This window comes from Diabrotica undecimpunctata, chromosome 5 (genome assembly GCF_040954645.1).
Source record: "Diabrotica undecimpunctata isolate CICGRU chromosome 5, icDiaUnde3, whole genome shotgun sequence".
Lineage (NCBI taxonomy): Eukaryota > Metazoa > Arthropoda > Insecta > Coleoptera > Chrysomelidae > Diabrotica > Diabrotica undecimpunctata.
Genome location: NC_092807.1, coordinates 63181561 through 63202678, shown reverse-complemented (window position 1 = coordinate 63202678; position 21118 = coordinate 63181561). Strand labels below are relative to the sequence as shown.

The following is a 21118-nucleotide window of genomic DNA, read 5'->3' as shown; positions in this document are numbered from 1 at the left end:
ATGATGATGAGCGTCACGGGGTGGACAACGGGAAACGGTTTTGTTCGAGCAGTTCTCGCCGCTAATGAGAGAGAGGAGAGGGTGTTGGCTATCTAGTCTGTGTTGGTTGGCAAGGATTGAGTGAAAGGATGTGACATAGGGGGCAACTAGAGTTGTGCAGTGAGTGAAAGGGAGAGAATTGACGGCGCAGGTCACCACAAGTATATCTGCATAGACAGTTCCAGGTGGCCTGCGAAGTCCCTGCAGTGTTTAGTCCACGCGGCACGGCCTATGGTTAGGACTGAGGGAGGATGATGCTTGCCCCCATTCTCACTCAAACTAGCCTTAGGTGTCACCCTATGGTGGAGGACAGCCGAAGCTTGGGGGTGATTTAAAGCAGGTTAAAAAAAAAGTATACAGTACCTCAGGAAAATGAACAGTAACCAGCCGTAAGGGGCAACAGCTGGTTGACTCCTAAAATGCCCTAGTAGTTAGAGTTTCAACTCAACACAACATTCATCGATGCGAGAGAAGTTATACTTTAATAACGAGAACCGGAAGAATAACTCCTATCCATGGTTATACCGACGTGGAGTTGCAGCACGGAGCTGGTATCATGGATGATGTCATTGTTGGTCTAGACTTCTTGCTTCATCATAACGTTAACTTGGATTTAAAAGCAAATGTTCTTCAAATTGAAGATAAAGATGTGGTGTTGATGCCAACAGAATATAGTGAAATAATATGCCGCATCTATGTTGAAGAGGATGTTCTATTACCAGCCCGATCCGAGATCATATTACCTGCTGTTGCAAAACCAGAACCAGACCTAGCGACTAGTATTCTGAAAATCTTCGAACCAGCTATCCATCAACTCCCTACAGGCATCTTTCCAACAAGAAGTCTAGTTAGAATGCACGGTAACTCGTTCCCTGCCCGAATAAAGAATCTCAACCATTACGATGTTCGATTAAAGAAAGGAATTTCAATGGAAACTCTCAAAGGTGGCACTAGTATCAGAAATTGTATTGTGCAACCACAAAAATCACCGATGGCTTCAAAAGTAACAGCACCGCTTCAACTCCTATACCAGAAGTCTGGTAAACATCTCGACAAAAATCAGAAGGACAAACTTTACAAACTGCTGCAAAACTTCTGAAGATGATTTCTCCTTGACATCCAACGATTACGGGCGAACGAAGGTAACCCAACATCGAATAAACACTGGAAATGCTGCTCCACTCAAACAAGCTCCTAGAAGAATCTCGTTTGCAAAACGAGAAGAAATTGAAACAATATTAAAGGAACTGCAGAACAAGGTGTAATAGAACCATCACAAAGTCCATGTAGTTCTCCAATTGTCTTGGTGAAAAAGAAGGATGACTCTACTAGATTATGTGTGGATTACAGGAGATTAAATTATGATACGGTCAAGGATAGTTATCCATTGCCCCGTATTGATGGCACCTTGGATGCTGTGACTGGAGCGAAATGGCTTTCAACGTTAGATTTCAAAAGTGGATATTGGCAAGTGGAAATGGATCCAGCAGACAAAGCCACGACAGCTTTTTCAACTGGCCAAGGTCTATGGCAACGCAATGTCCTGCTCTTTGATCTTTGTAATGCCCCAGCCACCTTTGAATATTTAAGGGAGACAGTGTTGAGTGAATTAAATTGGAAGATTTGTCTCATCTACTTGGACGACGTAATCGTTTATAGCCAAACTTTTGACGAACATCTCCACAAGCTTACCAGTGTTTTCAAAGAATTAAGAAGTACGAGTCTAAAATTGAATCCCAAGAAATGTCAGTTATTCCAAAAGCAACTTGGACATGTGATTTCATCTGAGGGAATGAGCACCGATCCTGAGGGAAAAAACCATTAAGAACTGGCCAGTTCCTGTGCCAAAAAGCTTTTGATAGACTAAAAGACTCTCTCACTACTGCACCAATACTGTCATCACCACATTTCAAGGCAAGTCTCATAGTCAACACTGATGCTAGCAACGTGGGTCTTGGTGGCGTTTTTTCGCAAAACATCGATGGGACAGAACGAGTTATTATAAATAAAAACTGACTATTCCATATCTATTCTAAAAACATCTGGTAGGTGAAGGTGTCCGATAACATACAAAATTCAAGATAATAATGAAAATGTAATTGATGAATAAAGTCTATTATTATATTTAACAAATTTTGAAAATTACTAAAAGCGTGTGATATTAAAAAAATATTAACAATTCAGTAATAAGCAGACATAAAATTTCATTAACCCACATATAGTCATAACGCGCAATCAGAAGTAGTCACTTCTGTCAGCACTCAAATCTAGCGTAACTTACCTGTAAAATGTGAAAGCCGCTTAAATTCAATACATCAACCTCTTCAAATTTTAATTTTGGTTTAGTAGACTGGGAATAACATTGGGTAAGATTGATCAAATGATTCAAATCACAACATATCACACTTCTATTTTCTTCAACAATCATCAAAACTTTATTTGTCGTGGACATTACGCATATTTGATGAATACTTTTTAGACCTAAAAACAAAAACAAATATTGTTCTGAAGCTATTTTCTTGTGGAATTTTAAAGTAATTACTATTTAAATGGGAATAAGCCACAATTAAAGGTTAAAGTACGTTTATTGGCGTTTCAATTTCCACTTCGGAAATCGTTCTCAAAATACAAACATTAGTAAATTAAACAAATTTTGTTTTTTTGTTACTTAGTGAAAAATTGATCAAACAATTTAATTTTATCTGACTCATCTATATTGACAATTCAGAAATAAATTATACATTTTAAAGTAGACGACTTTAAAATGATATTATCAATATTGTTGAGTTGCGCTCCTGGGACGACTTTACTTATAAGATAGTTCATTCGATTACATGAAATGGAAATTGAAACATCAATAAACGTACTTTAACCTTTAATTGTGGCTTATTCCAATTTAAATAGTAATTACAAAAACAAATATTAATACGCAAAATATGTATTTCTGTAGATTTTGTATATAACTAGCTGACCCGGCGAGTTTTACCTTTTTAAAACTTTTTTATAACAACTCGAGAACGACTGGATCGATTTGGCTAATTTGGATTTTAAAATATTTTTATAAAATAAAATAAATTAAAAACCATCGCTCTGTGCGTAGACGATAAGAAAGCTATGTTTTCCCACCTTGGTCCCTCCAGGAGTGCACATCCCGTTTTTTGGAAGCATAGCTTTCTTATCGCGGGCTCGGACGACGTGGTGAACGGCGGTGGATCGCACAGAGGAGTGAAAAAATAAAACTGACAGTAACGGCTGTAGCGACTCTAACGACCTGGTATTCGTGCTAGAACTGTACGAAATATTTTACAAAGAAACAAGTACCATTGCTACAAATTCCAAAAAACTCGGGAAATTTTCACTGCTGGTTATGAACGACGGATGGTGTTTTGTGAGGACATAATGGAACGCACTAATCGTGACGAAGATTTCATGAAAAAAATATTGTTTACAGATGAGTCTTCTTTTTCTTTAACTGGTCATCACAATCCATCTGTTACCGTAGGGTACTCTACAGAAAATTGGCACATAAGTGTTCCTCAAAAAAACACAATCCCGTCAAAAAGTCAACGTCTGAGCTGGTATTTTAGGTAACAACGTAATTGGCCTTTTTTCATTGTGGGCACTTTATGTCGTCGTAAATACCTAGATCCCCTGAGAAATCACATAATAGCAGCAGTTCGAGAATTACCTATTAATATGGGTGAAATTTTTTTGCAGCAAAATAGTTGTGCAGCTCACAATGGACGGGAGGTGTTACATTTTTTAAACATTACGTTTCCATATAGAGTTATTAGTACAAAAGATACCATAAAAATGCCACCTCGCTCACCTGATCTTGCACCTTTGGACTTTTTCGTATAGGGTTATGTGAAGCAACAAATTTACCGATATGAGCATGAACGTGCCGGAAATTTAGACAAATTGCGTCAAAAAATCATTCAGGCCTTTCAAAGCATAACACCCGAAATGTTATCGAACACCCAAAGGCAATTATACAATAGGTTGGGCTACAGCTTGGCTGAACGTGGTTGAAAATTTAATTCAACATAGTTTTAATTAAAATTATATTATTGTTATTTTTTAGAATAAATTGTTTTAATTTATACCGTTAAGAATTTATGTTATTTTTTACGAATTGAGATTAAAGAATTTGTTGATTTAATCTAAGATATAAACTTGCTTTTAAATCTTGTAATGACATCGTTGAAATATTTTCCCAGACCAACAAAAAAAAGACTTTCTTTCGGCAACAATGTACAGACAATACTACCCATAGTGCTTATGGGTCTATCACAGACATGTGGTTACATGTTATTCTCTAGTACATACAAGTCTATACAATATTTTTTCTCAGTTCGTTGTGTTGTGTTAAAGCCTGCCCCATCGTCAGATATTTTTTTCCATACCTGTATAGTAATGACGCGCTATAAGAAGTATTCACTTCTGTCGGCACTCCCTTAGTGTCATGCGCCATTTTTTTAAGTGCAGTCACAAGCGGCTCGTTTGGGAAAGGTATTGTGACATTTTTATTAATAACTTTTTTGTCTTTCAAAACTTCTTTAGATTTTTTTAATAAAAAAATGATTGTTTATTTTCCATGGCCATCTTTCACAATTACAAATGCATTTGTTACTAATCGGAAATGCATTGATACATGAAAAATACGAATCAACATTTCTAAATCGAAGTCATAGGGACTTCGAATACGAGCGTAATTTTTCTTATAAAAAAATCGAAATTTATTAAATATTATGTCAAAACGATGAAATATTGAAAGACAAACAAGTTATGAATAAAAATGTCCAATACTTTTCATAAACGAGCGGCTTATGACTGCAATTTAAAAAACGTACTGTTACGATAGATAATGACGTGTCATATGACTCAAAACTGAAAACATATTTTTCTAATAAGTATTTTTAGTAGGCAATATCCAAGGGACCCCTACGCTAAAACCAGTTCCAGCCGTCGACAGAATTCTAGTAAATTCGCCGAAAGACCTTGATTCACCTTCTCGTCTATTGGATGGAATCCCGTTCTTTGGATGGAAGGTCATCGATTCATCGCCGGGATTCCGGAACTAACGGCACTTTATATTTAAAGAAGGAACTCTGCTGAAAAGAGTTAGTTAGTTTTTGAACATCGCGTCGAGTTTTTAAAATGCAACGCACGTATTATAATAAATGTAGATAAATTATATAATTATTAGTGTAAAATAAATTAGTAATAAAGACTTTAATAAATTTGTAAGTGTTATAAATAGAACCTTTAATAATAAATAAAAACAATAAATTAGATTAAAGTCTGATTAAAGACTTTCTTCAATCTTAAACAGCATTTCCTTACGCGATACGAGATCGCACGTTGTATGCAAATTAAAACTCAATAAAATTGGAGAAAACAAAAAGAACCCAAGTTGATATAAAACTTACCTGCAATATACAGAAGGTGGTTATCATAATAAGAATAAAGACCACTCGCTGTTCCGAGTACTTTAATATTTTCTGTTAATTCTACAATGCACGAGACTTCTATATCTTCCGGCATTACCAAGACCCTCTCAGATTTAGGCTTATCTAAATCATCGTAGTATATTTTTTGTAAAGCTAAAACATAAAATTAAATTTTATTGTAATGTCATATCTTTCCAGATTCAATTATTTACCTAAGAACCATTTATCCTTATCTTGTGCTGAGAGAGTAAGGAAGACAAATGATTTTGGAGGCCAGCACGTAGTATCCGGAGTAACTTCTACTTTTAATACGAAAAGTATGTCGCTGTTCGCTATTGGTATTCCGATTTCTGTGGACAGAGGTTCTGAAATGACTTTTCCGTGAGTGTTACTAGGTTTAAGTTCAAAACTTTCAAGAAGAACTGCCGATTTTTCCTTTGGTGAAGTTGAGAAAATTTTTATAGCTTTGTCTGTTAGAACAGCATATCGCTTTTCCCACGTGTTAACCTTCCTAAAAAAGAATAAGTTAAAAAAAAAAGTTTAAGACCTCTCCTCCCTCTCCATATGCTTCATTCCCTCTTTGTAACTCCCACTATCCCACCATTTACTCAAAAAACGTAGACATTTTTAATAAATTTTTCATGCAACCGTCTAACAAATGGGTTACTTATACATTCATCCATCCATCTTTGAAACGTCCATCTATAGTTAAGATTAAACCACTACTCTATTTATGCATCCATCTAATGAACATTCCTCTAAACAACGATCTCTATAATTCATCTATGAATGTATTCTTCTAAATATACTCCTATTCTTCTACTTTTTATAGTAGTGCATCAACAAGTAATATTTTGCACATCCTTTATATACTAATTATTAGAGTTTCCTCTGCATGGTACCATATCCTATTAGAATTTTTTGTAATATTTATACTCGGATTAGAAGATACGTTAAAACAGAAAAGATACACAGGTCCTTAGATTTCTAAAGTATTTTTAAGAATTCGGTATTATAAATTTTTGTTATCTGCAAAGGGTTTTATATAAAGTAGATTCTACATTTTTTAACTTGTATCCTATTATAGAATACATCATATACATAACTTAACATTGTGCAATATGGGTCGAGTGGAAAAGATTTGCCACTCTACTGATTTTTGACAAATTGTTGACGTTTCAAATGAGATTCTAAAACCCATTATTGTTTTTGGTTTTCTACATATCGCACCATCGGTTATTTTATGCCACGCTGCTGTCCTAATCAATCGGTTCCCATAGATTTCATTAACTCTTGGATGCACTTTTCGTTTTTTCAACACACTATTGTCTTAATACTTCCTACTCCCCCATGTCATTCTCCACCATCCCATGCAATTTAAATATCAAAAAACTATTTAGCGATGTACATGTTTTTTATTGAATTATCGTTTAAATTGTTTAAGCTAAAAATCTCTTTATTTTATTGTTTTCTGTAATCTACTATAACTTACCCAGGTACTTTAATCCATCCCTCGATATTAACATCTTCCTTAGAATTATTAATTTCAACTTTTTCTTCACTGGTTGGTAGGCTTTCTTTATAATGTTTAGCATAAACAGCGGGCAGGCCACAAGTATTTCGAACGTCTGATTTACATTCCATATGAACATGGATAGTACATTCAGAACAAACTGCTGCAGTACGTCCGAGTGAAATAGGTTCTGAGCATCCGGAACATTTGGTCGATGATCTGCTAAATTTAGATTCAAACCTAAAAAGAAAATTTAAAAAATACTTAATGGATTATTTGGTACGGCTAGTGGGGATGATGACAATTTACATAGTACAATATATAACAATGGACTATAATATACAGATTATGGCTAAATGTTATATTAAAGATATTTATTTGATTTATTTTATCTCAGGCGTAACACAGATCGCAACAGTCACGTTCTCTACTGGAGAGTATGTAGGTACGAGTGTGTGATCCTGGTGTTTCCTAAACGTAGGCAAGTTAAAATCTTTTATGTAAGACGATTATTAGCACTGCGTCACGCGCCTCCTCTATCCACCCCTTCATTGCCACGAATGCCATTATGGAATGAGATCCATAGGAATTAAGAGTGACGTTATTTTCTTAAATAATATGTAGCTCTGTTTTATTAGTTATTTGATGGAATGGTTAGGATATAGACGCTGTATTACAAGAAAAGAACTAAGAGGATCAGTAAGAAGAATTGTTTTGGAATATTTGAAGATTTTGTATCTTCAAGCACACAGCAAAGTGTAAACAATTCAGCTTTACAAATATTTGAACTAGGTGATAGTTTACAGTTATATATTGATATTGGGGTAACAAATACGCAGTTAATGCTAATAGCTGATCTAGATGAATCATTGAAGATGTTTGTACATTTTGAATGTTCTGTTTCAAAAATCTGGTTCAGCTTGTCTCTTATTAGTAAGGTGTTGTTGCTTTCTTAAGAGAAGCCTGTTAAGGAGATATTGTAATTAGACTGTAATCGTTTCAAAATTTTCAAAAAATTCATTATAATTTCGAGTAAATATTTCAAAATTTGTTCACGACATCTATCCGCCGAGTGCTTTTAATTACCTCAAGGACCCTACCGTAATTCCTAACATATCCGATAGATGAGAGCGTTCGTTAATTCGTCTCGATTCCCGAGCGAAATTCTTTGTCACCCATCTTTTATCTCCTGGAACGTCAAACAGTCAAGACGTTATTTTGTTTAAGCGGTCTCTTAAAGGAATAAGCCGAAAAATTGCTTTTCTTTTATATATTTTCAAATAAATATTTATTTTTTTTTATACCCTTACCTGGGAACCCTGAATGTTGCTAAGATATGTTTATTTATCTCTTTATGGTGTACGGTATGCTCCTATTAAAAGGACTCATGTTTTCGTTCAGCCAACTACTTCGAGGGCAAAAAGAAATAAATTATATCCTTTCTTCAGAACCACCAGCAGTTGGATAAAAATCAGGTTGTACCGATTTCTATATTTTGTTTTTGAACAAGTGAGGAATATTTGCGAACTAAATAACAGTGAAGTGCTCTATTATTGATCTTTTAATTATAATAGATATTCTACATAATAAATAATTGTATTTTTATGTGAACGCATTTCGAAATTTTGGATAAAGTATAATTTTATTTTCATATAATGCTCATTCATAATCTAATGCCATGATATTATATGTTTGTTTTCTTAGGATACGACTTTAATTTTAGTTTTGTATAAACACTTCTATAATACTGGTAATTGAATACTGTAAACACAAATTGGTATTTTAATATCTTTCTGGAATGACGTAACTTTTTAACGTAGAATCTTTTAATAATGTTTTGTTCATTACAAAGAAATAATAAAAGGATAGTTTTGTCTTAATATCTTCTTTACAATTTTTCTTTTTGACTTGTTTTCTTTCGAGAATAAATCAAAGGAATGGTGCCCAATTACATTTTAATTTTACATTGCCCAATTACATTTTAATTTTAAAGGTAATACACAGCTTCTACATGGTTGAAAGAACCACGCCCACTCTCTCCGACTTTAGCGACTTGGCCTTGAACGTTTGTATACCAAATTCTTTTGCCTGAAGGTTACAAGACATGTCTATCAACAACGGTGTCGGGTGTTAACAGAAAAATACTTCTGAAATACATAACAGTATGAATGAATTGACCAGGTATTGTAATGAATTGACAAGATCGACATGTTTCGACAAAATCTATATTTACACGTGATCAAAAATTTTCAGAAATACTCCAGCCTTGGAAAGGAACCTTAGGAGACCTATCTGCATGTTCTGCACAGAAACAAATTTCTTGTTTAAATTTCCAATTTCTCTCTTCAAAGAAGGTCATCAAATGTAAAACCTAGCTAATAATTACTCTTTGTCCCTACAATAAGACTTACTAAAATAGGAGGCATTGTTACTGTTTCTTAATATTGTTCTGAAGCTGTTTTCTTGTGGCATCTTAATGCAATTTACTATTTTTTTTTGGAATAAGCTACAATTTTACTTTAAAATTAATAATAAATTAAACAAATTTTGTTTTTGTTAGTTGGTAAAAAATTCTTCTAATAATTTAATTTCATTGGACTCGTTCATATTGACAATTAAGACATATATTATACATTTTGAAGTAGATGACTTTAAAATGATATTGCTAATATTTGTGAGTTGCGTTCCTTGGAAGACTTTATTGTAAGATAGTTCATTCGATTATATAAAATCAACTTTAACTTAAGAATATCTGTCAGAATGATGAAAGTAAAATTATTCTTTAGTGGCCCCATAGTAAATCATAAGGAAAAAAACAGGAGAAAACCTCATGATACTATCCCGACATGGCAAGTATTTGTTCTTACATTTGTCATTTAACAAATGAACATTGTTCATTTAACATAATTAGTCTTTGATTTTTCTCTTTTTACCATCTGTTTCTCTCAGGACTATCAAATTCTCTATTTTTAATATAAGATTGATGTACATTTATTCCAATATTTAATACTTCTGATGTTTTACCTAAATAAAAATATAAATACAATTCTTTGTTCTTTATTGTTCATTGTTAGGTTTAGTTTGAGATAAAATAGATCTCAATGTGTTTCTTGTTTGGAATGTTGTTGAAATGTAGAGTTTATTTCCTATTGTTTTTCCGATAATCCTTTTATGTGTGGTATTGTTATTTATATTATATGATTATCTTCGTATTATTTCCTGTGAATGTCATAGGAGCCTGTGATTTATAAAAGACAAAGGATAATCATTTTTTAATAAAACAGATGTTAACAAATGTTTTTCTTCTAAGAACGAATTTTCGTTAGAATAAGAAATTTTGGCTCCATCGTATCAGGATTTAATGACTCCTTTTTTAACTTTGATGTTGTAATTTGATTTGATATTTCGATATCTGTTAGTATCTGTTGGTTTTTTATACACTGCAGTCTGTAGCGTTTTAAATTTGGTGGAATATTTTCGTTTTTCTGTTTGCAAATGAATTTTAAAACGATCAATATATTATGGCATTTTAAGTTGAGATTCTAAATATCAAATTTTGTTATTCAGCTGTTTTTGTCTTTCGTCGTTAAAACGCAATAAACTGGAATATTTAAAAGTTGTTTCGAGTCCCCTAATATAATATTGCAAGTCAGGTATATGGTTTTTCTAAGACGTATTAACTGAGAATATTTTTTTGTCTTTATTTACATTAATATTCACCTATTCTCTGTATGTATTGTGAGGTAAAAAATTTCCAGTTAACCAATTTAAAAGTAAATAATCAAGAAGTTTTTTTGTTGGTTCGTTGCTAAGAACGAGGTCAAAAAAAGGGTAGATTGTTTGTTTTAAGTTTGTAGGCAAAAACTAGCTGTGAGACGTAAAGGGAAATTTATTTTGCGTTGAAATGTGTAAAATGTAAGGCATTATAGAGTCGACATTTTTAAGCCCCAAGCAGAGCAGACGTACTACAATGGAGTGAAGCAAGAGATGCCAGAGTAGAAAGATTTTTTTTGTGTTGTCTTAAGACCGGTTAAGGTGATAATACTCTCTGCAATATGGCAGTTTAGAACATAGTAATCACCATAAGATTTGTGAACCGGCACTGAAGAAATTTGGAAAATTATTATATAGGATGTCCCCGTTGTCAGCTTGCTTCCTCCACAGAAAATAATTCTACATCTCTTGATTGTTCGTCCCTGAGTATGGAAATGGTTTGCTTTGTCCCTGTTGGAGAATATGTCCAGATAGAGTCCCATAGATGTTAACAAGTTTTTTTAAAAGTTAAGTGCTAAACAGTGAAATCAAGGTAACATGTAACATATTAATTTTAAAGTAAAGACAGATATTATTTTTGATAATTATTAATAATTGCTTTCGTTAAAATTTAAAAGGATTTTGTAATAATTAATAAATTGTAAATTTTATGGTTTAACTTAGTTGTCATTTTAATTGTTTTTTTTTTTTAATTCAATGCTAACATATGACAGCTAGCTTCATTTGTTTCGATATTTATTTGTTTTGTTTGTTTTAAAAAAAGGTTAATCTCTGTGCGGTAATATTTGTAAGTTTTTGTAGTATCTCCAACCCCTTTGTAAACGGAGTTTGTAAACGGACACATGTAAGTTTTTTTATTCTGTATTTGGCAACTATTTATATAGTATATTTTTTATGCCATTTATGTCTTGATAACTGTTTGTTGAGACAAAAATAAACGTTTTGATTTGTTTCTCTGATCCATTTTTGTTTTTATTTTAGAAAATCTCCTAACCTTTTTGTATGTTTACTTTTTAGGAAGGAAGAAACTTTCTTTCCTCCAACAGGAAGTTTTCTCGAAGCGGCGTCCCTTTTAAATAGCTAGAGGTATTTCTTCTTGTCTTTTTTTGCCCATTTGTCCAGGAGATTTATGCAAGTAACCCTTTGTTTTCATATTTTGGTAGTTACCCCAATCTCAACCCCCTTGCCATTCACTTATCCACGACCCCAGCTCTCCAACAACCCCCTGAGTGCCGTTCGCACAAGTAACGATTGTTTTGCTTGCCTTATCTTCGCCCCCATAGTTTCTGTCCCCAATTTTCTACCCCATATTCTGACCCTGAGGTAGGCAAAATAATTTCGTTACAAGTCTCATATCCAGTATCCTTCTTTGAGATTAAACATCGAGAAAAGGTAGTGTGTTAATATATTCCTTTTCCATGGTAAATGTTATTGTCTTTTGTTTATACTTTATATTATTTAGGAATGTGTCTAACAACTCTGATCCATGAGGCCATATTGAGAATACATCATTTACATATCTCCACCATACTATGGACTTTAAATTTTATTTAGAAATGATATTTGTTTCGAAATCTTCCATAAATATATTCGCTAATAATGGAGATAAGGCAGAGCCCGCCGCTAGTCCAAAATTTTTTCGATAAAATTCATTATTTAGTTAAAAATAGTTAGTATCAGTACATAATGTCAGTAACTCCATTATAGCTGATACCTTTAGTCTTGTTCTAGTTGCCAATGTATCATCATTCTCTAATTTTGTTTTGATTATTTTTAAAGTCTTATCTAATGGCATAATTGTAAATAAACTACTTAGGTCAAAACTTACTAAAATATTCAATTAAATTCAATATTTGATAATTTATTTAAAAAATGTTATATTCTTTATAAATGTGTCATTATTATTTGCAAATCGTTGAATATTTAATAAAATTTTTTACAGTTCACTACAAGGAGAATTCATGGTACAACAAATAGATCTAAGTGGTGTATTCGCTTTATGAATTTTCGGTACTCCATAAAACTGGTCTTACTGTAATGAGGTGTAATTAATTTTATTTCATAATATGTTAAAGAATCTTTAAACATAAATAAAATTCTATTTATCCAGTTTTCCAAAGTCTTCGTAGGATCCTTTGTTAATTTGGTATAAGGTCCATTTGTTATTAGGTCTTTATATATTATCGTTTCGTTAGGATTTATGCCGGTCCATTCACATATCGTTCAAATCAATCATTGTTATATTTGTTAGTAGTCGGGAAAGTATTGTTGCTATTGTTTCTAATTACGTTCGCTTATCATTCAATAATAGAAACAAGTTAATATTCTAATGTAGTGAAACAAAATGCACTTTACTATAAATTAAATTACTACCTAACGGTCTAAGGCTCATCACATCATTATCAGCACACACTTTAATACACTAGGAAGATCAAAAATGTAGTGTTGTAGCTTCTATCTGAAGGTTTTAGGGTAATTTGGATTCAGAAACCATTCATATTCCATTCAATTGAGCCAATTGATTCAATTTTTATTTAAAATTCCATTTATTCATATGAATGAGAGGTTTTCCTTGATAGCACGATATTTTTGACTGAATGTTACCTATAGCTGCCAGTATCTTTTGTTAATGATGTAGACATTCTAATCTCGGATAATGATAGATGCTGTGCAAGCTTTATAAAAAAATGTTTTCAACTTCGCTGCTTACATAATTAAAGAGTGGCCGAGCTAAGTGATCTAAGTGCCTAAACATAAATTTAATTTTTTTTCAATCAATATGATCTATGCTCCTATAACAATATCCCCCTATGAGATCTAAGTGCCAACTTCACTCTAGTGGTTGCAAACGAAGCCCAAAGATTGAGCCGCCTGAAGTCCGGCATCATGTAATTTGCTAATTGATCTAAGTGCCAGTATATAGGTTGACGTGTTGTCAATAGTATCGATTATTGTTTATGTATTTGCGTTTTAATGTAAATACAATGGATTCTAGTGCGTTTGGCGATAAAAAGAATACGAAATCAATAAGGAAACAACAGAGTGACGCTAGATTGAGTGGAAAACCCTATGTTACACAAAAATGTAAAGCTGCAAAAACCTGGAAAAGCCGTTCCAAAACATGAGATTAGTACGAGATTTTTAATATATATTTCGCTTAAAATTTTAGGCCGTACGATAGTCTAACTTGTGAATAGCTACCAATGCTATTCGATATTACAACCTAAAATTCTTTTTATTGGTACTTTGGCTTTGTTGATATGATATTATCATGAAACTGTTCTGTTTTAGATCACATGCAAATGTAAATTTAGCTGTAGGGACGTGCTTGAGATTAAGCTTTTGGACTTGTATCATGGCCTTGAACTCAACGAGCAAGGCAGCTATCTCATTGGACTATTGCAAGTTTTATCAGTTCAACGTCGCCGCCATGGTAGTTATGATGATTCATCAGAAAGTATACGACAGTGTACCGTAGCTTTCGTAGTTCCAGATGGGCAAGGTAACGTGATAAGAGTTTGTAAAAAAAAAGTTTTTGGAAATATTTGCTATAAGTCTGCAAAATATTACTACGCTTGTTAGGTATAAAAAGAAGGGGCACACAACCTTCAAGGATAAACGAGGAGGTGTTAAAAAATTTAAGTACACTCTTCACGATAGACAGATGGTAAAAGATCACATCAATAGCACCCGAGGGACGACAGCCACCACAGTCGATCAAAAAGTGAAAAAGAATATTTCAGTCCGGACCTCATGTTAATAAGCTATTCAACGCTTATAAAATAACACATCCTGACTGTACCACAACATACAAATTTTGGAGGAGAGTTTTTATGAAGGTTTTTTTCGAATCTTCCTTTTAGAAGACCTATAGTTGACACGTGCAAGACTTATGATCTCCTTTTTTAAGAAGCAAGGACAAAGACCTCAATGTATCCAACAGCTAAAACTAAGTTGGAATTACATCATAGAAAAACAGGTAAAGCTCTTAATGTTATTCAAGAAGACAGTACGAGCAGTACTCTTCCAGGCAGCGATACCTGTATCTTTATCATGGATCCATAGAAAGTATTTTCGCTTCCTAAATTGACGCATATTAGTATGTACTATAGCCGTCAATTGTCATGCTACAATTTTGGCATACACGTACAAGATACGTCAGATGGGATAATGTGCATCTGGCATGAAGGACAATCGGGTCGTGGTGGGAAAGAAATGGCATCATGTCTTCTACAAGCCTTGAATACAGTGCGACAACTGTGCAGGGCAATTGAAAAACCGAACGTTTATTTTCATATACAACGTTTATACATTTTCTTAGTAACCAATGGACATTTTGATACCATCGATCATAAATTTTTAACTTCCCTTCATAGCTTTTTATCTTCAAATAGAGATTTTGCTCTTATCGAGAAACGTGCAAAACGTTCCAAACTTCATGCAGTAAACCATATAAAAGCCGTAATTGCTGATGCTAGACCTTCCAGGCTTTACAAAGTGTTAGATATACTTGTTTTGATTTCGACAAAATATCATCAAAATCTATAGATACATCCGAACTTGGCATTACTCAAGCATCGTGGTTACGTGTGACGAAAGAAGATCCAGGAACAGTATTGTACAAGAAAAGTTTCAGTGACTTAATGGGATGGAAGAAGTGTCGTGTATTGAAAAAAGGTGTGAATGTCCAAAAGTTAAACTCAACGGAGCTCTTAGCCTTTCCTGGTATTCAGCAAATAAACGAAAGTAAGAAAAAAGACCTTCGCGGCATGCTAGAATTTCCATTTCACAGATCATTTCCATTTTTTCTTCATTTATTGTGAATTACTAAGTTCCTTCGTGAATTAACACCAAAAATTTGATATGTTATTTCCGTACTTATTAATAAAGTGGAATTTCGATAAACAGTTATATATTTGTTTTATTTTTTGGATGTTCAAGTTTTTTTTTATTTCTGGCAAATTTTAATTTTGGCACGTTGGCAGCTCGACCACTCTTCAATTGTCAACAAAATTTTAAGAAAAGGCGTACCGGGTTAAATGGCTGATAAAGTTTACATTAATTATGAAAAAATTTGTTGAAAACTAATTAAACAAAAAAATCAACAAACCTGTGAGGTATATTGTGATGCATCCTTCGTTGAGAATTTTGCCTGTTAAATTCTGTTTGTTGCTTACTTGGAGAATTAACAAGTAGTTGTATCGCTGCCTAAAATCATATAACAACCATTAATGTTTAATATCAATATTTTTCATCTCAGAATTAATTCCAATTAATATTATATACCAATAGACATAACATATAGCTGGAACAAAATCTGACGGCCGAAAGACCGACATTTATTAAAGTTGGCCGAATTTAAACAAGAATGCTGTTCGAAATTATTTCCAATATTTCATAGCGTTTGTTTAAAAGGTACTGTCTGTCTTAAAAGAGACCTAAAATCAAATTCACACTTTCTGAAGCAAAATTAACTTGGTAATACCTTGGTAACTTGGTTGTTCTAATCTTTTCTGGGAAAATGTGAATAGACTTTTTAAAACAATAATCATTTTTTTCACTTCACGATCTGAAATGAATTTTTTTTATTTAGCTTTAAAACAATAATCATTTTTTCACTTCACGATCTGAAATGATTTTTTTTTTTATTTAGCTTAAGTGTCTCGACAACTAAGGCCATTGGCACGGTACAGATGATTTATTCTGATAAGAAATTACAAAATAGATATTAAATTATATTAAAACATTAGTGTCTTTAGGAACTGTAGCACTTTGGAGTATTCACTTATTTAGTTTAAAATATCTGCAAGCGATGTCTTCAAGTTATTTTTCCGGGCATTGCTGGTGTACTGTTGGCAGTCCGTTAATACATGAATGACAGTAAGAGCCACAATTGCACTGTTGACAAGTTGGACGTTCATCGGTGGACATTAAGTAGCCATGTGTCAATCTTGTATGGCCAATTCGTAGTCTTCTTATTATGCGTGATTCGTTACGAGTGAGGTTAGTAAGACTTGACCGGGTAATTTTAGGTTGAATTCTGCATAGGGCTGTATCACAGTTATTCCAATGAGTTTGCTAAGATTCTAGGATTGACTTTTTAAATTTAGCTTTAAGGTATTTGTTAAGTTGTACCGTTGTTTGGCTAATTGATGAAGTAGCATGGCGATAGGCAGTTTCGGTACCGACAAGGCCAATGTGCGATGGAAGCCAGATAAGTGAGACTTTAGATTTTCGAGCATGAAGAGCTTGGTATATGTCTTGTATACTCTGAACTAGTGGATGATCAGTAAATATTAATTTTAATGATAATATAGAGGAAAGGGACTCGGTGCAAATTGCTACATTTTTGAATGAGTTGGAAATGAATTTAAAGGCTGAAATGAATTAAAATAAAGTACAACGTCCCTTTTCAACAAAGATAAGGAACTAAAATATGTCAAAAACGCTCAGAGGCGATACTTGTAATTAATAGAATTGATTAGCTCATGACTAGAAATTAGTTGGGACTCAAATTTTTTGAGTTTAATGACTTAATTGATTCTAAACGTTGGTTTTTAGTTTAAAATGGTTTTAAAAATATTTCAACTATAGTAGATGATTTCGTTATGTTACGTTTCAAAATTAAATTACCTATCTAGAAGCTTTATTATTCTTTCAAAATATTTTTAAGAACTTGCAATTTGTGGGTATTTCCATATTTACTGTTCTTGGTTCATAGGTTAAAAAAATTGTAGTAACTAATTATTATTCACTTTAAGAAAGTTGTACCTCCACATCTGAAGAAGCCAGAATGTAATGAAACAAAATTATATAGTAATGGATTTCCTTTAACTAAAGGTTTTTTCAGTTCTAATTTAAGCTTCACAGAAAAAAAGTTCAAAACAAATGAATACAAATAAAAATAATAAAAAATCACCTTGCTTTTTGGAGACAAAACTTCCGATTTAGACCTTTCAGTCTTTATTTTATCTGCCACTTTGTTGGATTCCTGAATCATAGTAGCAGCTTTCAGTTTATATATTTCTTCGTTAAGTTGCTGGTTATTCTGGCGTTCTTTTAGCAACTGGTACTCTAAATCTTTGTAGTTCATTGAAAGAGATAAAGGTGGTTGATTTTCTTTCTTTGAACTACCGAATATGACCTCCGTCAGAGTTTTCTTCTTGTGATTTTGTTCATCTATCTAAAAAAGGTTTTTGAATATTTTTTATTTACTTTAATATATACTAGATTAAAAGAAAAAATAATGTGAGCTTGTTCATCAATAAAAAGTAATAAATATATAACTTAAGATGAAATTATTAAATGGAAAAATAAACTAGCAAAATGGATAGCACCATGTGGTGGCATCCACCTGTCTTCCAGGAATCGGGTCCAAGGAATTTGAAATATTTCCTTTATTATGCAAATAATTTGTTTATGTAAAATATTCTTAATTCTTACAATTAAATATGACAAACACTAAAGTAACAATACACATACTAAATAATATTCTCCATAATTATGTTTACCTTAGATTGCAAATAATCAATTAATTTGATCTGTTGCTTGATAGTAGCATCATATTTCATCTCTCGCTCTTTATAGTAGCTAGATTTTTCTGTTAAAATTCTTTGTGTTTCGTGCAAATGCTGTTTTACAGACTCATTTTCTTCCTTTTGTTCGCTTAGTTGATGCTTTAATTTGTATGTTACTTCTTTGGATTTATTAAGTTGCGTTAAGTAATCCGAGGTTTCTTGCTTCAGATGACGAAGTTCAGATCTTAAAAAAAAGTAAATTTGATGTAAGCCATGTGACATTAAAAGTAAATATATAAAATACACCCACGTGCAAAAAATTCGATCCACGCCTATTCCATAAAGAAGACACATTTTTGGAGATGCCACTTATAGACTGGGCATGGATTTACGGAGAAACATTAAATGTAAATAAGAAACATAATTTATGTGAAAAAATTGTTTATAAAAACATGTGACATTATTCAAAAATTGAAGTGGAAAGAAGCTTTGTCGACAAAAAACGATTATAATAAAATAATGTTTATGTCATTTGTTAATAATACCTAGTATTTCCTCCTCAGGTACTTATATCAGCCAGCGTATATCTTGGCATTGTAGTAATTAATTTTTTAACATGTAATTGGTGCAATATTGTCTGAAGAGATGCACTAAGCTCAGGTAAGTTGTTGGGACAGGATAGCAGGACTTTAATTCGTCTTCCCAGTGTGTCCGATAGATGTTCGATTGGATTAAGGTCGGGGATAGAAGCTGGCCAATTGATACGGACAATCGATCGTCTAAGTATTCATTGACGATTCTAACAAGGGGGGGACCCGCGTTATCGTTTATAAAAATAAAATGAAATCCTATGAATGGCGTAAAAGGCACCACATCTAAAATGGTTGCTATATGCCTTGCTCCTGTCATAAAACCTCCACCCACAAGAACTAAGTCAGTACGAACATCGGAACTTATACCAACCAAAAAAAAACAGCCTTCTCCATAGGTTATTCTGTCGGCAATATTGCGTTGGACAAATAGTTCTCCTTGTCTTCTCCAGATTATTTTGCGACCGTATGGTAACCTCAAGCAAACCTTGAAAGAAGCATTACTCCAATCTGCATAATTTCAAATTTCCTTGCAAAAGCAAGTCGAGCTCTGCGATGTTCTACGGATAACTGTCAATATATGGCTGGTCTTCTGGATAATAATAAGGTGATTTGCCAGCACAATTAAAGTTAGATGTTTATTTCTTAAACACAAAGAAACCAAAAATCGATCATTGCATGCGGATGATGCTCTTCGACATAATATTGGCTTCGACCATCTGGTTAAAGCCACGATTCTTGCAGCATCCGTTGGTGTTAATGTCATTTTAATACAATTAAAAATTCTGAACTCAAAACGTTTTACTACTAAATTGGTCTGGTTGTTAAAATCACTATGATAACAAATGAATTTCTTTCGTTTATCTAACTTAAATTTTTGACAAAACATAAATTTCTGTTGTTTATAAGAAATGCCATAAAAACTGTAAAAATAATGTATGGAAATTAATAATTGTACTTATGACGAGGGTTTCTCCAAATTTAGATATGCTATATGACAAGTCCTAAGTTTTAAAACTCGCATTAAATGGGAAATATGTCATGGATCGAATTGTTTGCATCTGAGTGTTATATATATGTACATTTCCACATATCAGTCATAAAATTCAAAATTCCGTTTATAAGGAGGAAAATCAGTACATCCTTCTTTTAGAACCGGAAAGGACACGTATTGGCCAATATCTTGACTACAAGAAACCACCATAAGCTTGAGCCCATAAAGCACTTTAATGACAGCATTAGATTGCATATCATCCAGTTCCCTAATAATTTGCTACTTTTATAGTAAAAACCATTTTACTAAAAACGCTTTCAGAGAAATCTGAAAACAATGCTTTAAATGTCCACTTCCATTACAGGAGTGCTATTAGAATTGGCAACGTTGCAAAGGCAGATTACGGTAGACCAATCTGCCGCGGGCCAGCGGCACTGTCTCTTAATTTTATTGATAATGTATTTACTTACCCTTTTATGTATATATGTACGTAAACATACTGACAAAATATAAATATATGCTGACGTGCCCGCGTAAGCACCTTATAGTTTAGAAATTATGCCTTGGAATTTGATGGAAGATAAACAGCTGTGTATGCAAAAAACAAATGTATTTATTTATTTTATTTATTTACGGAACTTTACCATTTTGAAAAAATATACAACAATATAAGCAAAAAAGTATATAAAAATAAAAATCCAAATATATGACTAAACCAATGACAAATATTTAACACAACACACAGGCAATTTTTGACCCCCAAGCTATAACCAACCACCCCTCCCCATCGCAGGACATAACGAATGAAGAGGATTTGTACTGAAAGTTACTTTGGATGTCCTGGGTAATGGGACATCCTGTTTTTTACTTTATGTGGTTAAGCCACCTGATTTTAGGTGACTTAACCTTAACCTTAGAAGAGCTTTTCTCCCTATGTAATATATAACTAAGATTTACCTACGATTCTTAATATTTATAGTTTATAGTTATATACAGTTATAACGTCAAAAATTATAAAAATACAATTATTATTATTCTTAATACAAATTCTTAATAAAAACAAATGTTTGCATAAGGTTTTTAAAATTGTCTTTTTGTGGATCTATATTAAATCCAGATAAAATGTGCTGGGTATTTTTCATATGAATATAGGCATAAGAAATTGAAATAAAATTGTTTGCATGAAATGAGCAAAATGTTTAATATTCACTCCTGATATATGTAGCTTCAGAAATATA

The 21118-nt window shown here is 32.8% G+C and overlaps 1 protein-coding gene across 1 annotated transcript in view; it reads right to left on the bottom strand.

The window, feature by feature from the left end:
- The window catches only part of sti (citron rho-interacting kinase sticky), a 97483-nt gene that overhangs the window by 8251 nt on the left and 68114 nt on the right, over window positions 1-21118 (bottom strand). The window contains 7 exon segments of the mRNA XM_072532016.1: window positions 2321-2520; window positions 5472-5645; window positions 5705-6003; window positions 6985-7245; window positions 15890-15987; window positions 17699-17962; window positions 18291-18540. Of these exon segments, the coding sequence (XP_072388117.1) occupies window positions 2321-2520; window positions 5472-5645; window positions 5705-6003; window positions 6985-7245; window positions 15890-15987; window positions 17699-17962; window positions 18291-18540 (1546 nt within the window).